The sequence below is a fragment of the Ambystoma mexicanum genome, chromosome 4p (genome assembly GCF_040938575.1).
Source record: "Ambystoma mexicanum isolate Mex_15411 chromosome 4p, UKY_AmexF1_1, whole genome shotgun sequence".
In the NCBI taxonomy this organism is placed as follows: domain Eukaryota; kingdom Metazoa; phylum Chordata; class Amphibia; order Caudata; family Ambystomatidae; genus Ambystoma; species Ambystoma mexicanum.
In genome coordinates, this window is record NC_090927.1 from 171212223 (window position 1) to 171228956 (window position 16734).

The following is a 16734-nucleotide window of genomic DNA, read 5'->3' on the forward strand; positions in this document are numbered from 1 at the left end:
GGAGGCCAGCAACAAAGTCTTTATACCGTTGCCGTTGGAACAGATTTTGCAGCTGGTGTAGAGAACAGAATATCGACCCATTTTCATGTGGTACACCAATGGTTTTGTCCTTCCTACTATATTTGGCAAATTCAGGCCTTCAAGTTGGCACCATTAAGGGCTATCTCGCAGCGCTATCCATCTTTAAGCGTACTGCGGAGGAACCATCCTATTTCAAATTACCCTTGGTAATACAGTTTCTAAAGGGGTTAACCAATGTTTATCCCCCAAGGCCATTCCAAGTTCCCCTATGGGATTTAAACTTAGTATTAACTTTCCTGATGGGGACACCTTTCGAACCTCTCCATTCTTGTTCGTTAAGATTCCTTACCCTTAAGACTGTTTTATTAATAGCACTTACATCTGCTAGAAGGGTGAGCGAATTACAAGCTCTTTCTTGTAAACCCCCTCATACAATCTTTCACAAAGACAAAGTTGTCCTGCAAGTGAAGCCTAATTTCCTCCCAAAAGTAGTCTCTGAATTCCATCCTCCTACTCACCCGGGGAAAGAGGAAGAGAGGTTACACAGACTAGACCCTAGGAGGGTTTTAAGTTTTTACATTAGACTAGCCAGGATAAGACAGGCAGACCAGCTGTTTGTAGGCTACGCAGGTCACAAGCTGGGGTTACCAATAACTAAGCAGACCATTTCCAGATGGATCATTCTAGCCATTCTGGAATGTTATAAACTGGCAGGGAAAGAGCCCCCTCAAAACCTTAGGGCTCATTCGACCAGAGGTATTGCAGCTTCATCGGCCCTCAAGAGGCATGCCGATTAAAGACATATGTGCGGCCGCTACATGGTGGTCTGTCCATACCTTTACACGTTTTTACAATCTGGATTCCTCCTCTAGTCAAGAGACTAGGTTTGGAAGGGCTGTACTGCATTCTATTCACCAATAGAAGACAGCGTGAAGTCAGTACTCCCTCCTCCGAATATAGAATACTGCTATGGGAGCCTATCTAAGATGAGGAATACGTCGGAGGACACAATCCCTTCGAAGAACAAGTTACTTCTTACCTTGTAACGTTCTTTCGACGGGATGTTCCTCCGACGTATTCCTCATCGACCCTCCCATCCATCCCCGCAGTTTTACTTCCCTTGTTGTTGCAGCTTACGCTCCTTCAGGGTGATTAGTCTAGTCCAAACAGTAATACTGTGGGCTACAAAATGGAACTGAGCAACGGACGCTGCGCGCGGCCTTTATAGGCAGGATGACGTCGAGCGTCGATACGGCGGCTGTCGAGGGTCATCGACTCGAGGGACGTCGACGCGCAGCGCCCTCTGGAGAAAAATTTTTTCCGAGGCCAGCAGAGCTGGAAGGATATATCCAAGATGAGGAATACGTCGGAGGAACATCCCGTCGAAAGAACGTTACAAGGTAAGAAGTAACTTGTTCTTCTGGCTTAAACCTTGCCCATCTTTTCCTGGAAGGAGTTTATCCAGGAACTCCATTGGTGCTGTTGTGTTCTTTGTATAACTTGGATAGGTATGCTATGTTTTCCCTTGGATCCTAGACTAGGTAGGGAAGTCCCTGGTAGAGTAGGTTTAGTTGAGGTTCATGTTTTAATTTTGTTAAAATAAAATGTCAAACCTTGAGACGATTAAACATTCGGGAGTCCCGCATTACTGACCCCTCACACAACCCACCCGCCTCCCCCATCGGAATCTGGAGATTACTTTTTCAAATGTGAATTGGGGCCTTGTTACCATTACAAATGATGTAAAAATGCATGGACTTCAACTGTCAGTACAAAGGGTTATAGGTGTTTGGAACTGCTGGCTACCAAGTGGATAGATGATTCACCATATATATTTGACACTGTGGTGTATATAGTCTGAATGACTGCAAGCCCATAAATGTATTGTACTAGTGAAAGAAACCATGAGCGAGATAAATACATTTCAATAGTCTCTAAGAAGTCACACTACCAGCTGCACCTCCTTGGAGGTATTCTTCCTTTCCACTCCTTCCGCCAGAAGCTCACCGTCTCCAGAGCTCTGGTTCTCTCTAGGCTGTACTATTGCAACAGCCTCTTTCTAAATCTGCCTGCTTCTACTCTACACCCTCTTCAACTCATCCAGAACAGAACTGCGAGACTTGTCCTTGGCCTCAAGCCCAGGGATCGTAGCTCTCCAGGACTGAAATCTCTGCACTGGCTCCCAGTGGCTGCGAGGATGAAGTTCAAAACCCTCTGCATGGTCCACAAGGTCTTCTGGAGCCTCAATACCTTCAACTCTCTCTTCCTAAATATCTTCCCCCTCAAGCTCTTTGCTCATCCACCTTCCTCACGGTCCGTCGCTTCTCCATGACAGCGAGTTGATGGTAGATCGATCTCGCTTCGGCTGGGGCCTCCCTCTGGAACAGCCTCCCTGAAACTTGAGGGGGACCATCTTCAGTTCCGGAAGCACCTATAAACCTTCTTTGCTTCCGCTTTCTCTCCCTCCCCCCTGCTGAAGGCCTGGCTGATACTGAGACTGCACGGGTTACCTGTTCGCCCATCTGAGCTTGGGCCCAAGCCCGGCCAGTTGCACGCTTGCGCTGGCAACCCCTGCACCTGGGGACTGTTTTCTGTAGCCCTACAGTCCCCTAACCAGCACTTAGCACTTACGTCTGCACTCGCTCTGCGCTTGCCACTGGCTGGCCGTTCTTTATTTTATCTTATTATGATCATTTCCCATGTACTGCACTCTCGCCCGTCCCCCCCATCCCCCCCCTGCACTTTTCTTTCCCCCCTTTACCTTGCACGATCTGAATGATACCTGGCCTAGTAAGATCGTTGTCTGTCTTCCCTCTATTCTCCCTCCCTTCCCTCGTCGCGCCTTGAAACACTTGTGTATAGGCACGTTATAAATGTCATATCATATATCAAGCCCTCACTAGATAAAACTGGGCGAGGGGAGATTCCTCCACATCAAAAACATTTTGAGAAGAGTGCATACTATGCTGCAGGGCCCACAAGTGCCCCGCAAATTGGGCCATTTTCATAACTGTAAAGCATCGATCTATGTATGTGGAGGCAGTGGATTGGTTGAGGTAGCTCTAGCTAATTGAAATGTTCTACTGGGGAGCATGTTTGATAACCCCAGTACTTTAAAGAGCATGTATTTTTCGCTAATGTGTTAATTGTACGCTAAATTCTACATTCTTATCTGATATTGTATGATGGAAGATTTTTATATTTTTGTTACCTGCATTAGTTTGTGTTTTTTTTTTTTTTTTTTTTTTTTTTTTTTTTTAATTAAAAACACCATGGTGGTTCGCCTAAATTATTTTAATTTAAATTTGGCTAATTAAGAAAAAATGTTTCATCATAAACAAATCGCGAAACTGTCTAATGTTTTGTTTTTTGTTCTTTTTTGCTAGCTTACACTCTGCATCTGGAAGTCCACTGAAAAAACTGGCTATGGATATAGATTGGACGACTTCTCCTCTGACCCCCCGAAAAAAGGAGAAACTTTGTGTGGCCCCTCGGGCACGACGGGCCCTTAACACATGCAATGCTGAAAAGGAGAACTTTTGTGCTTCACCAGTTAGATCAAATCTGCCACTTAACAGTGTTAATTCACCAGTGGTAGGGTCCATTGCAGTGTCTACAGCATCTCAGCTGATGTCGCCACATCAAATCTCCCCATTGAAACCTTCAGTGCCTACTGTGTCTTTTTATAGCAGAGGCAAGCGATATCTTAGTCCTGTGGAGAGGAAAGTATTACACGAAACTAAACACTTGAATGCAAAGGAAAATACCCCAGAAATCCAGAATGCTGCCAACCCATTTAAAAAGGTTCCACGTTCAACCATTCGGATGGCATCCAAACAAGTCAAACCCTTGCCACGTAACCCGAAGTACAAACTGGAAATAGCCCCTGCCCCTCCCCAGGTTGAAAGCAGACCCGTCTCCAAAATGGAAAGTGGGGTTCCTTTCAAAGTCCTGAGCTATACAGCTAAGCCCAGGCCCAAACTGCTTTTGGGAGCTGCTTTCTTTTCTACAGGCAAAACCCCTCACACTGCCCCCAAAAAGCACTCGCTACTTGCAAAGCCCATTCCGCTTTCTTCCAGGCCTGCACCCAAAAGGCACCAGTTGAAAAATATTGCTGCAGAACCAGAAATGCCTGCTGCCATGAGAGGGATAGCGGAAGGCTTAAAATGTGCTAACTTGCAACAGAGTTTGCCACAAGACCACAACATTGAGGAGGCATTCACAAATGGCGAGAAGTCTACTACGAAAATTGAGAACAACTCCTATTCCAAGAGGGACCCTCTACTGAAGAGTGATACTGTGGATCCCAGCTTGGCTTCATCTGATTGTCTAACCGCTACAGCTCTGAAGAATGCAGCAATATTGGTGAGTAGGAACAGATCCACATCTGCTTGATGCATACTTCCAGGCTGCTGTATCGAAACCCAGTATTTAGATGGAAGAACACTGTAAATAGTCTGAAACCATGTAGTATGCTGTTGGGGACCCACTATTTTTACTGTAATTATTATGGCACTTCTATAACATGCACTTCAAACAGACATTTCCTTGGAAAACTGGGAATTGTCTGTCTTGGTGGGCACTCATTCTCTTGATTGAACAAAATTACTAGGAAGTTGCTTCTAGGGTTCACACATTGCCCTGCAGTTTAAACAAAGCTCTTTTGTGTATGCTCTACCCAGTCGGTGGTTTTCTCATCTTGGTTGCAGTTGGTGTATTCACTTAATCATTTTAGAAAGTAGTGTCCACTTATTGGAAAATGTAGCACTAGTGTTGCTTGCAACATCTGCATTAGACACAATACATAATGGCTAGAGTTGGGCTGACTCTGACCTCCGTCCAGTCAGTAACATATGTTTTGCATCTGATGCACTCAATTTATCCGACGTTTGACACCATATGATTTGTTGAAGCTTTCATGCTTGTATCCTTCTAGATAGTCAATGGAACACCCTCCTTCCACTTGTTTTTTGGCAGTTTGGGACACTAGTGTGATGGCTCAGAAGTACTAATAGTACAGTTGGCAAACAGTATTTTGCATATGCATCAGTACGTTTTTTCAAATGTGCAGTCATTTAGATGAATGGGTAATTGTTTGATGACTCTTTACAGGGAGACGCGTGCATAAAATGAACCGGTCATCCCCCACCCTCTTTCCCTCTAACTGGACAAAAATCAGCACCAGACTTGGAAGAGCAGGGAATTCATGCACATTGAGATGGCAAACCAATCTAATTTGCATGATGCTCAAATACATTTGGAAATTATCAAGGTGGTCCACTTCTCCTCCAAAGGCAGTTGAGGTCAAACTCTTGAGGTTATGAATTTTATGCAGCTCTCCTGGGCCTGACGCCAGAGACTGGAGCAACTAGCAGATTTCAGATGTGGAGGATATTGGTGGTATTGAGCAATTGTTTTTTGCCTCAACGGTTCACACCTCTTAGAAACTGGGAGAAACGTGTGGACTCTCATGTTTTAGTGGCCCTAGACTGTGTAGAATCTAAAAGAGCTCCTTTAGAAACCTAATGCAAGGGGGGTACGAGACACCAGAATTTTTGTTGGGTTTTCTGCCATTGATGCAGCAGTATGTGCTGAGTTGAGAAATGGAAGGAACCTTGAAATCAGTACTCATTTGTCACTTCAACGAGTGTGAACTTGTGGATCCCAAAGAAGTGTTCTTCTGATTGGGTTGATAACACTGTACCATGACCTGGCCGTGGTTGAGGCCCGCTGTCCTGGTGGACTCAAAGAAGCATGTAAACTGCGGGAGCCAGAGTCATAAACTCTGACTGTGCCCCTAACCCATGCAGCATTACTTAGGTGGCATGTTATTTATTTTTACTGGACATAAATGGTAAAGCAAGCATGCAAAGTATTATATGCTTAGACTGGCCTACAGTTTGGACTATTCCGTTTGGGTATTTGGTGTCGCTTGCAATGCCAATAAGCGAAAACTATTGCACTAGAGTACAGATGGGGATAAATGGCATATGAGGGTGCAGGACACGCATCCTGTAGGTGTTTGGTTATTTGCTCACCCATGGCCACGCTAATCCCTATGGCCATTCCCACTGTGAGGAGCCAAGAAAAAGACAGAGGATTCATGGTGGTCATTCTAGACTTTCATTGAAATGATCAAGGGGTTGGAGAATGTCTCACTGTCCCTAATCTAGGAGGTATTTCCCTATCTCAACCAAGCTAAGGGTCTGTCAAGTTGTTCAAAGCAAAAACATCCTGTGTCCGAAATATAAGTGAACCCTTTGGGCTTTATTTTGATTTTTATGCTTATGATACTCATTTTTATGATACTCATTTTTCTCTTTTTGCTTTCTTTGATTCCATCCATAACAATATTTCAGAAAGTCTCCAGGCTGTTCAAGCCTGGATGGGATGCACTCGAGGTTTCTTCATCTTAACCCAAACGTAATCTTTTTTTTTTTTTTTTTTTTTTTTTTTTATGTCTTTAATCACACGTTTGCCACCCCCTCCAAACATGTACTTGATTTCCTCCTTCTGACATCCCTTTGTCTTCTGCTCGCTATCTTGGTGTGATCTTTGATCTCCTAGACCTGCCCCCCCCCCGCCACCCTCCCCCCCGGTTTTGCTTCCGTTCCTTCTCTCCCGAAACTTTGGAACACTGCCCCCATGTCTGCTCATCTGTATCCCTCTCCTTTTTGCTCTTCCCTCAAATCTCATCTTTTGGCGTCATAATGTTGGGACTCTGTAATTTCGGTTCTATGTGATTACAGAGAATAGATAACGGAGAATGCCTTTTCAGCAAAAACAATAACCGATCCAAAACGCCCTGCTTCTCAGTAAACCAACTCCAACCCCATCTGTTCTACCCCTTTACCTCACCCCTTATCTATTTTTAAAAGAGTTCAATGTTTTTTTTCTTTCTGTAATTGTATTCAGTTATCACTGAATACCATAATTTCTCGTGCACCTATTATATTGTACCGTATTTACTTGTTCAGTGCTTTGGTGTAAGCACTCCATAAATTCAATAAATTTAAAGAACTGCAAGGGATGTCTGAGGTAGTTAACTATGGGTAATACTGAGGGAGGATAGCTTGGGGGCAATGCGCTTGTCTTGGAAGCAAGATGAGGCAGAGCAACACTGATACAATCCCCGGGTCCGCTCTTAGAAACCTCTGGGTATTAAGCATGTTATAAAGAACCCATTACATTCATTAGGGGAGGAAATGAAGGTGGCCCTTTAACATTTTGAACCCTTTCTATTTCATAAAACCCAGCCAACTTCTAGAACACAGGGTTCGAAATTAAGATTCGCTGCGAGGGAGCTAAATCCAGCTCTTGGCTCTGGCATTGCCCAGTAGGCAGGAACTACTGCTGTGGAGCCAAGCGTGAATACCCAGGGCACTGCAAATTGAACTTCCACATGAAATGCACGCTTTTACTTTTTGCGCATTGTTTGATAGGTTTAAATATATACATGATGTGTTCCATTTATTCTTATAAAAATTCTCACTCAGTTAATTAAAACTAACCAGGCTCTCCTAGGCTAGAAGCAGGAGCTAAATAGCTCCCAGTAATTTCGAAACGGTGAGTAGGTTTGATGTGCGATAAGATCTTTGTGCCGGTAATCAAAGAAGTGCTAGATCTGGATAAGGCCAAGCCAAAGCTGTGTTTGGAGGAACAGAGAGACCTTCCTACTAAGAGCCTCCAGGCCTTGCATAAACAGTTTGCTGACACACAGAGAATGGATCCTTTTATGGAGCAAGCCTGAGATTAGAAAAACTCTGAAAACCACCCCCAGATGATTCTACTGGTCTGGGGTTGCACCAAAGTCAAAATATTTTGTGCAACCTGCCCCATATGGCAAGACACATCACAAGATGAAATGCCAAAGGCCTCTATCCTGTCACTGCTATTCTTGGAGGTTGCATTATAGAGGATAGGCATGTACAGGGTGACGTCACTGGAACCCTACAGGACAGGCAATAAATACATCCTTGTGAAAATGCACTATGCCATTCTGAATCTGGAAGCATCTTTTAGAAGGAGCACTACCAAAGCAATCCTCTGTGCTTACCATTCTTCACCTAAGTCTGCTTCCTGACAAACACTCACCAATCAAGACCTCAGTTTCATGTCTAAGCTGAAGAGCGAGGTGAAAGACCTCATGAAAATGAAGAACCTGTGAATATTGGTGTATCACCCTCAGACCGACCAGCTACTGAAAATGTTTAACCACACTCTGAATAAAGCGCACACTAAGGAGGTTGGTAGCCGATGATTGAAGAACTGGGATGATCTAATCCCATGGTCCCGTATTGCGATACGACATCACAATCATCAATTGGATTTTTCTCCTTTGAGCTGGTGTGTCGCTGTAACTCTAGAGATGTGCTGGACATTATGAGAGAAGAGTGAGGAGGGCATTTGAGTCGACAACCGTAACCATCCCATAGTACAGAACAACTGAATATATCAAAGAAGGTGCAAAATCTGGTCCAAGATAACCCTCAAGCAGCAAAGGCCCCTCAGCAGAGCATACAATGGAAATGGCAGGTGTCTCGCCTTTCAAGTTGGAGACGGTCCTGTTGCCAACCAGTCGGAACAAGCTATTGGTCTGATGGCATGGGCCGTATGTTATCGCGAATATTGTCACCTATCCCTCACTTGAATTCCAGCAGGCTAGGGAGCTCGAGAGCGGCAGTGAAGATGCTGGCTTAGCCAACGAGCCTTGGCTGAGGCAGGCGGCACGGAGCGTGACCGTGTCCTCCAAATCGGTGTGTAGCACTTCAACACTGGTGGAGGAGTCAAGAGAGGCATTGGTACACAGTGGTTGCTGTTAGGGCTATGAGGCACCCCATAGCGAAGAGGAAGTAGCGGAACAAGGCAGCACCTTGCTTTGACTTTCTCAGCCTGTTGTGTGGAATAATCCAGGTACGAGAGGAAGCTGTGGCGACATGGAGACTCGGGAGCGGGTGAGGATCCAATGCCAGGACCGTCTGGAGAGGTCTTCATGAGATTGGGGACGCAGTGAGGATTGCCACCTAGACGAGGTGTGTGGCTGGTTGCCTGAGGCTCTGGGGGTGAGCAGAGTGCTCCAAAGGGCCTGTGATGTGGCCTGTGCCCTGCCCGGCTTCCCCCTGAGCCTGAGTGGCTAAGAATGCATAAGAGATATGGTATGTGGAGCTGAGCCCATATTGCTGGTGATATTGTGGAGCTTTGCAGTTGGTGCTGCCCGGCTGGTGCTGCCATCTTCTGTCCCAGTGCCCGCACCATACCCTAATGGATTGCTGGTGACAGAGGCTGCCTCCTGCACCTTAATTTGCAAGTGCCCAGTGATTGGAGGCTGCAAGGTCAATAAGAGGCAGGTACAGCTCCATTTTGCCCGGAAGTTCCACATTGTGTGTTCTGCAGTGACTTGAGGGTGTGGCTGGAGATACCCAGCTTCCCATTGTGTCCCCCTCCTTGTCTCACTCTTCCCTCCCCCCGGCACTTCTCCCTGCCCACCTCTGCACTTGCACGAAATGAATGACACAAGGCCTAGGAAGATCGGTGTTTTGTCCTTCCTTTGCCCCCCCACCCCTTGTGGCGCCTAGAAACACTTGTGTACAGGCGCGTTATAAATGCCATATCACATCCGCCTCCCTGAGGGAATGCTGCAACTGTAGCACCAGATATGTCCCTGATTCTATCCCTGTTGCCGGAGGGGTTCAATTCGGTGAACAGCAACCTCAACAGCCTGGCGTGCAAGGACGACCTGATGCAGCATATGGATCGATGCAGAGAGCGGCAGAATAACTGAAGCGGAAGAGCACACCATCTGTGGTGTTATCTTTGATGTCCTGGGTGTTAAGTCTTAGCAGTGCACGGTGGTGGCGCGAGTTATGGTTGCTTAGCTTACCATAACTGGGGAATTTCAGAGGTTTTTCGGTTTTAATTGGAACCATAATGTCCCTTTTTACGTTTTTTCATTAAATTTCATAGGTTTTTATTAGTGCAACTTAAACAGAAGTCCCTTTTTTAACAATGTTTTTTTCATTGAATATATACACATACACACCAGTGGGCGCCATTGACGAAGGGGTATTAGCACGGAAGTGAGGGGGGAGGAAGGAGGAGATTTGCTTCAAGACAGGATGAGGGAGCCACCCATGGATAGAGAGCTGCCACCAGCTCGCTGCTTAGTTGGAGCCAGAGGAACGTAAGGATCTGGAAGGAAGGTATTTGGTGAGAGCAAGTTGTAGGTAGATTGGTCCTCTGCCCCAGACAGCCTTATGGATGATGCACAGGGATTTCATATTGTCCCTGGGCTTGATGCCAAGGATAGGTCTTGCAGCCCTATTCTGGACAAGCTGGAGGGCGCTGAGCCAGTTGGAAGGTAGATTAAGGAAGATGCTGTTGCAGTAGTCGAGCATAGAAAGTACCAGAGCTCTAAATGTTGAGCTTGAGGGAGGAATGAGAAGATGACTCCAGGTTTCTGGCTGCAGATGCAGGCGAAATGGGAGAGCCCATGGAGGGTGGCCTGAGTGAAGGGAGGAAAGAGGGAGTGGGATTCCCAATCGGAAGGAACTCAGTCTTGCTGTCATTGAGGCCGAGGTCATTGGAGGAACACTAAGGCTGGATAGCAGATAGGCAGTCTGGAATGGTAGAGGATGAAAGGGGATCATCAGGGAAGTTTGAAGAAGAGTCGGGTGTCGTCTGCATAACACTGGAAGTGGGGGCGAGAAAGTGGAGATGAGGTGAGCTAGCAGAGCAAGATGGAAGTTAAAGAGCCAGGGTGAGCGGTTAAAGCCCTGGGGAACAACGCTGCAGGTGGAGACTAAGTCCCAGGAGGAGAAAGGTCCCAGGATGACCTGGGAGGGGACGGTCAGTGAGGAAGGTCTGCCAGTGCACTGACTGCTCCGAGATATCAAGTGGTATCATGGAGCCATTTTATGACGATGGAATGGTTGACATTATCAAATGCAGAGAAAAGATCAAGTACATTGAGGACAGCGGGAGAGTTGGCGTCAAGAAATGAGAAGTTCTTCACAGGTGTTCTGTAGAGCAGTTTTTGTTCTAGAACCAACCGCTCCAGGGATGGCAGCTTGAAGGCTGTGCTCCTGTGCCCAATATCTATCTCCTGCTATTTACAAAATGCCTGACAGTAATCTTTGAGACAACTCAGCCAGCAAAGAGACAGAAAAGGTGGTGGAGATGTTAGAGAATGAAAAGAGCGAGGACAAGCTACTGGAACTTTTGACCAAGGTGACGGCTGACATTGCAAAGATCAAAACAATGCGGTTTGCATCAGAGGAGAAATGTCGAGCGATTTACCAAAGTTAGCTCAGTGGAGAGCCACTTGAACTCAATGGATGAGATGAGAAGAATGACTGAACTAATAAGGGAACTACAAATCCAAAGTGAAAAAGAAGTCTTAGGTGTTCTGAGCAAGAACATTTCTCAAGAAGGAACAATATTTGCATTCCTGGATTTCCAGAGAACATTGAATCCTGCCCTTAGGATTTCCTGAAGAAACCCTTAATCAATTACTTAAACTGGATAAAAAATTGCCCTTGGAGGTAGAGGGCAGACAGATCCTTAGGACCAAAGCCAGCACTTGGCAGAGGCCAAGACATTTCATTGGGAGTTTGAGATTTCCTGTGAGTTGATCTTAACGAGCGCACGTGAGCTGGGAGACCTTGCTTGGTCATGATTTTTGGGGGATTTATGCAAGGATGTTTTGGAAAAAAGAACAACCTTCAATATGGCTAGAGGGAAAGCAAGGAGCAAGCACTTGAAAATACCACATGTTGGCGACTGAAATTTTTAGAGTGGCATTAGACGGCCAGATACTTTTTGTTCTTCCTGGTACAGAGGCCTTTTGTCTGACCTAGTCAAAGAGCCAATGAAGGAATCTACAATTGCACAGAGGACTTCAATTTCTGAAAAAAGATCATTTGGAAAATGCTGTTTGCCTTATGTGCTGTCAACATGAGGATGCCTTGCCTTTATTAAGACTTTAATTGTTATTATACACACATTTTGAATGCAGTTCATAGTGAAACTTTGAAAGTTACTTTTTCCAGGATTATTTATTATTTCTTACTGTGGGCTTGATAGCAGGATTTCTCGGTTGTTTAAAACTTTTTCTTGTTTTTGTTTGGATATGGAGCGTGAGCACGAAGGTGACTGGGAAATCTATTGAAGGAAATTACACTATAATATTGTGACGGCATATAGCAGAATGTAAAATATACATCCGCAGGATGAAGACTACCTGACATACGTGTGACAAGAGTTGAGAGCAATGGCTGCTGTTTATGGATTCATCAGAGAGCATATGGCTAGATTTCGATCGAATGCGGGTTCGACGTTGGCGAGGGCTGTTGTGAAGCGCGCCTGTTCTTTAAGCTAACAGTGCTGTATGTGTGTACTTTTACGAGGACACTACATGTGAAACTTAGTTAGCCGGATGGAAAGTGTGAGTGGGCGCCCGTAAATGAAGTGGATCCTTACAAACAAATAGTTGCTGTGAGGGAGGAAGACTGAGAAATACTTGATACCGCTGACAATGACACAACTTGTCGTGACTTAATGTGATTTATTGTGGCTTCCGTGGTGCAGAATTCTGCTTTTACTTAATTCCTAATACAATTCTAGGCAGCAGGATGTGTGGCAGATATTTCATGTCTAGTTGGTATTATTGTCAGTAAAGGAGTAAATGGATGAGAATTGTAAATGCCTTTTTGCTTTTAGGCCATTTGTAACTGAATTGGAACCTCCCGTTGTAATTAGCACTCATTGTTGATGGCTTAGACGGATGTACATGTTTAAAAAGGATGCGCATATTGTATAGGATTGAACGTCTAGTTCGTGCTGCTGAGAATGCTTTCTTTATACATGTTGGGTGAAGTGCTGTTAGGAGCATTAGGATAGCTAATACCAAATTCAATAACGCTGGTTGAGCCTAATAAGACCTATCTCTGGAAGATAGCTCCGGGGCAACACAAGCTAGCCTTGGAAGCTAGACAATGTGTAGCAACACAGGTTCAATCCCTGGGTCCTCGCTTTGAAACCGCTGGCTATTTATAAATGATCAATTATAATTATACAACTGCTCAAAGCACCTGATGGTTGGGCTTTTTTGCTACACCGGAATCCTGGGATTTTAATAGTAAACCTGCTTTTTAACTGCAACATTTCTGCACTGGGGGTTTATATTTCTGTTAATCTGCCTTCAAATGAAACTCACTTTGTAGGACAACCAATTTTGTCAGCTGCTCTACCTATTCAATTTCTGTGATATTGATAATATATGTTGCAATTGTAACCATGGAGGGTGAGTAATAGGTGGGAACGTCATTCCTTGCCCTTCCTTCTACATTTCTAAGTGCTTGGGTGCGGAAGCTAGTTTGTAAGTGCCAAAGGACTTAAGTCAGTTGAATTTGTGGCATTGCATGCAATGGTAATCAAAGTAATCTTTCTCAAACTGCATTACACCAGTTGGATTACTTTGTGGAGTGTTACATGTATGTACCTTAATGACTTGAGGCATTTTACAAGAGACACATATGTTACCTTGACTACATTTGAACTTAATAATTGAGCAAATAAACACCTGGATAAAATGGGTAGTTATGTTTGTAGTGTTATTGTTCAGAGGGATTGAGTGTACTAAAGCGTTGACTAGTACAGTGTTGATTGTAGGATGGGGATTTTGTACTGGCCATGTTACATAACTTCATTTAATTCTCGTGGGCTTCAACGACAGGGTGGGCTTGAATTCAGGATTGGACTGAGGAATACATGGTACATATTGAGATGGGGGGGGGGGGAGTATTTATTTTTGATATTCTTTTGATGGGTGTTGGTAACTGGGGGCTTATGGTTCAGAACAGGATGCATTTTGAAATGGTGGTTGCTTATATGCAGTTTGGTATGTTGCTGTTTTTCATTTTTTTTTTTCTTTTATCGTTTTCTGTTCTGTTTAGTTTTGTCACTTGTCCTTGTTTGTGGAATGTACTATGTACTATTTCTGCTGTGGACACAGATTCCAGCTTGATATACATCAGCAGCCAATTACTGGCTTACATGCTCTTATTTTAGTTGATTGCTTGGTCAGTATATGTGGAGTGTAAGTGGTCGGTGCTAAAACACAAATTGGGATATGAGGCTATGTGAGAATTGATTTCTGATCTTTCCATGAGATTGTGGGCTGATAATTGGGACTTGGAATGTGAAAGGTCTAAATTGCTCTGGAAGACAAAAAAAGTGAGAACGAGGATATGGAGGGGGGGAGGCAGCCTTGGGGTTTTTTTTTTTTTTTTTTTTTTTTTTTTACAAGAAACACATTTGCTTGATGAAGCTAAGAAATTCCTAATCGGCTCCAGATATCCTTGCAAGTTGTCGGATTATTTTGCTTCCAAGTCAAGAGGGGTTAGTATTCTGATTACGTGTATGGACATTAAAATAGAGTTGCAATGGATGGAGAGGGCCGGGTGATTTTTGCAGATGTAATATTCAGTGGCAGGGTACTGACATTGGGATGTTTTTACAGTCCCTGCTCTCCAGGGAAGATGTTTCTTGAGGAATTCGTGTAGATATTGTGTGATATGGATGGGGAAACATTAGCTTTAGGAGGCGATTTCAATTGCGTTGTTGATTATAAAATGGATCGTACTCGTCAGCGTAGATTCACACATTTTGGGGTATATAAAGAATTAGCTCTTTTTCTAAAGGTTTAACTTGGTAGATATATGGAGTGTCATGCATCCATCTGTGAGGGAATATACATTTTACTCACTGGTACATGACTCATTCGCTAGGATAGATTTTGACAAGCTTCTAGGGAAAGTTTATCGTGTAGATAAATCTTGGATCATGCCTTGGTGGATCTTTGCTTGGACCTTGGTGGGGAGTGTGCTCGGTTTGTCACGTGGCATCTTAAAACAGGAATGGAACATTCGGATATAGTAACGAGTATTCAGACATCTATAGAACTCACCAGATGCCTCCATGGTATGGGATAGGTTTAAACCAACAATAAGGGGGACTTGATAAATTGGATTTCTTGCATAAGGAAAAAAGGTTTACTAGAACTAAAGTCGCTTGAGATGGAGCTATCCCATTTGCAACAGATATGCACAAGACGGGAGGGACGGGGACCGATTGAAGATCGTTCGTGAACAAGCACAAGTTGGCTAATAAAACTAACTGGCTGAAAAGGGTCTCTTCTTTGAGGAGGCAGAAATATTGGGAAAGTGGTGCAAAGAGTTGCAAGCTATTGGCCAAAAGATTAAAAGGGTTGACGCAGAAATCCATTCTCCACGGCATTGAGGATGAACATGTCTGCGTGCTATTGAGAAATTCTGAGATGTTACTGTTTTCGGACTTTCTATGATGTTACATACAGAGAATACGTTCCCACTGAGATCTGAACTGGAGGAACCTTTTCAAGCTTGTAGAAATGTCTTATGTTGACGCCAGAGGATACTGATGCTTTAGATGCGCAGATAGAAGTTGCCGACGTTCTGATGGCAATCTAGCAGCTTACTATTGGGAAATCGCCAGGGCTAGATGGGTTTACCTATCACGTTTGACAAATCATTTGGATAGTTTTTGGCTCTTAACTATGTGAATTGTTTAATGAGTTTGTGCGGGATGGAGATTTAGGTCCATCAATGCGAGAAGCCTTGATCACATTGATTCCAAAAGAGGGCAGAGATCATAGAAATGTGGGAATTACAGGCCCATTTCATTGCTTAGTGTAGATGTAAAATTATTAGCGAAGGTGTTGGTGAATAAATTGGACAAATATATTGGGGGCCTGATTCATGTTTCTCAAGTAGGATTTATGAGAGACTGGTTTGGATATGATCTTGGAACCATTGTTCTGAGTCTTTGCAAAAAAAAAAGGAAATTACACATACAGTATTGGTGTTCATGGAGGCGGAGAAAGCTTTTGATAGGGTGAATGCAAAATATGGGTTTTGGTGGTAACGTTTTGAAAGCAGTTGTTTACATAATGTAGCAATGGCCAAAATATGGGTGAACAATAAGTTATCTGAACCGTTCAACCTTTCACGAGGCACAAGACAAGGCTGTCCCTTGTCACCCTTTTTGTTCAGTATTGCTTTGGAGCCATTAGCAGCGTACATTCGGTGGGAGGAGAGCATTGGGCACCTTTTGTTTTGGGGACATTAGTCAAAGTGCTGTTTTATGCGGATAACGTGGTGATAATTCTCTCTAACCCAGAAGAGGGCAGTATGGTCTTCAAAAATGCATTTGAGGAGATGGGTAGACTTCCGGGCCACAAAGTGAATTGGGATAAAACTTGAGGGTTTTCCCACTCTCAGCGAGGTGTAGGAGAGGGGACTTTGCAGACTGGAACTGTAGGTGGTCAGAATCTCATGTTAAATATTTAGGGGTTTATTTGGTCACATGTGGGGAAAATTGTGAGTTCAATGTAGATGGAGGTTGGTGGAGATGTTGAAAAGAGATGTGAGAAAATGGGATGACTGACATGGGCAAAGGTCAATGCAATTAAAATGACTATTACGAAAGGTACTTTATTATACAATCATTGCATCTAAAGTTCTGGAAAAAGATCCTTTGTGGGGTGAGAAGAAAAAGGCAAATTCCTAAATGTATAATTCTGCATAGTGTGCAATTGGTTACCCAGACCTTGAGAAATATCCCAGGGTATTCTTACTAAAAGCAGCTAATTATTTATCTGGCGGTGCGCATGATCTG

The 16734-nt window shown here is 44.1% G+C and overlaps 1 protein-coding gene across 3 annotated transcripts in view; it reads left to right on the forward strand.

Moving 5' to 3' along the window:
• ESCO2 (establishment of sister chromatid cohesion N-acetyltransferase 2) overlaps positions 1–16734 on the forward strand; it is a 630612-nt gene that overhangs the window by 113157 nt on the left and 500721 nt on the right. For all 3 annotated transcript variants that reach the window (XM_069605632.1, XM_069605634.1, XM_069605633.1), the window contains exon 3: positions 3408–4386. In XM_069605632.1, coding sequence (XP_069461733.1) covers positions 3408–4386 — 979 coding nt within the window. The remainder of the gene's footprint in view (positions 1–3407; positions 4387–16734) is intronic.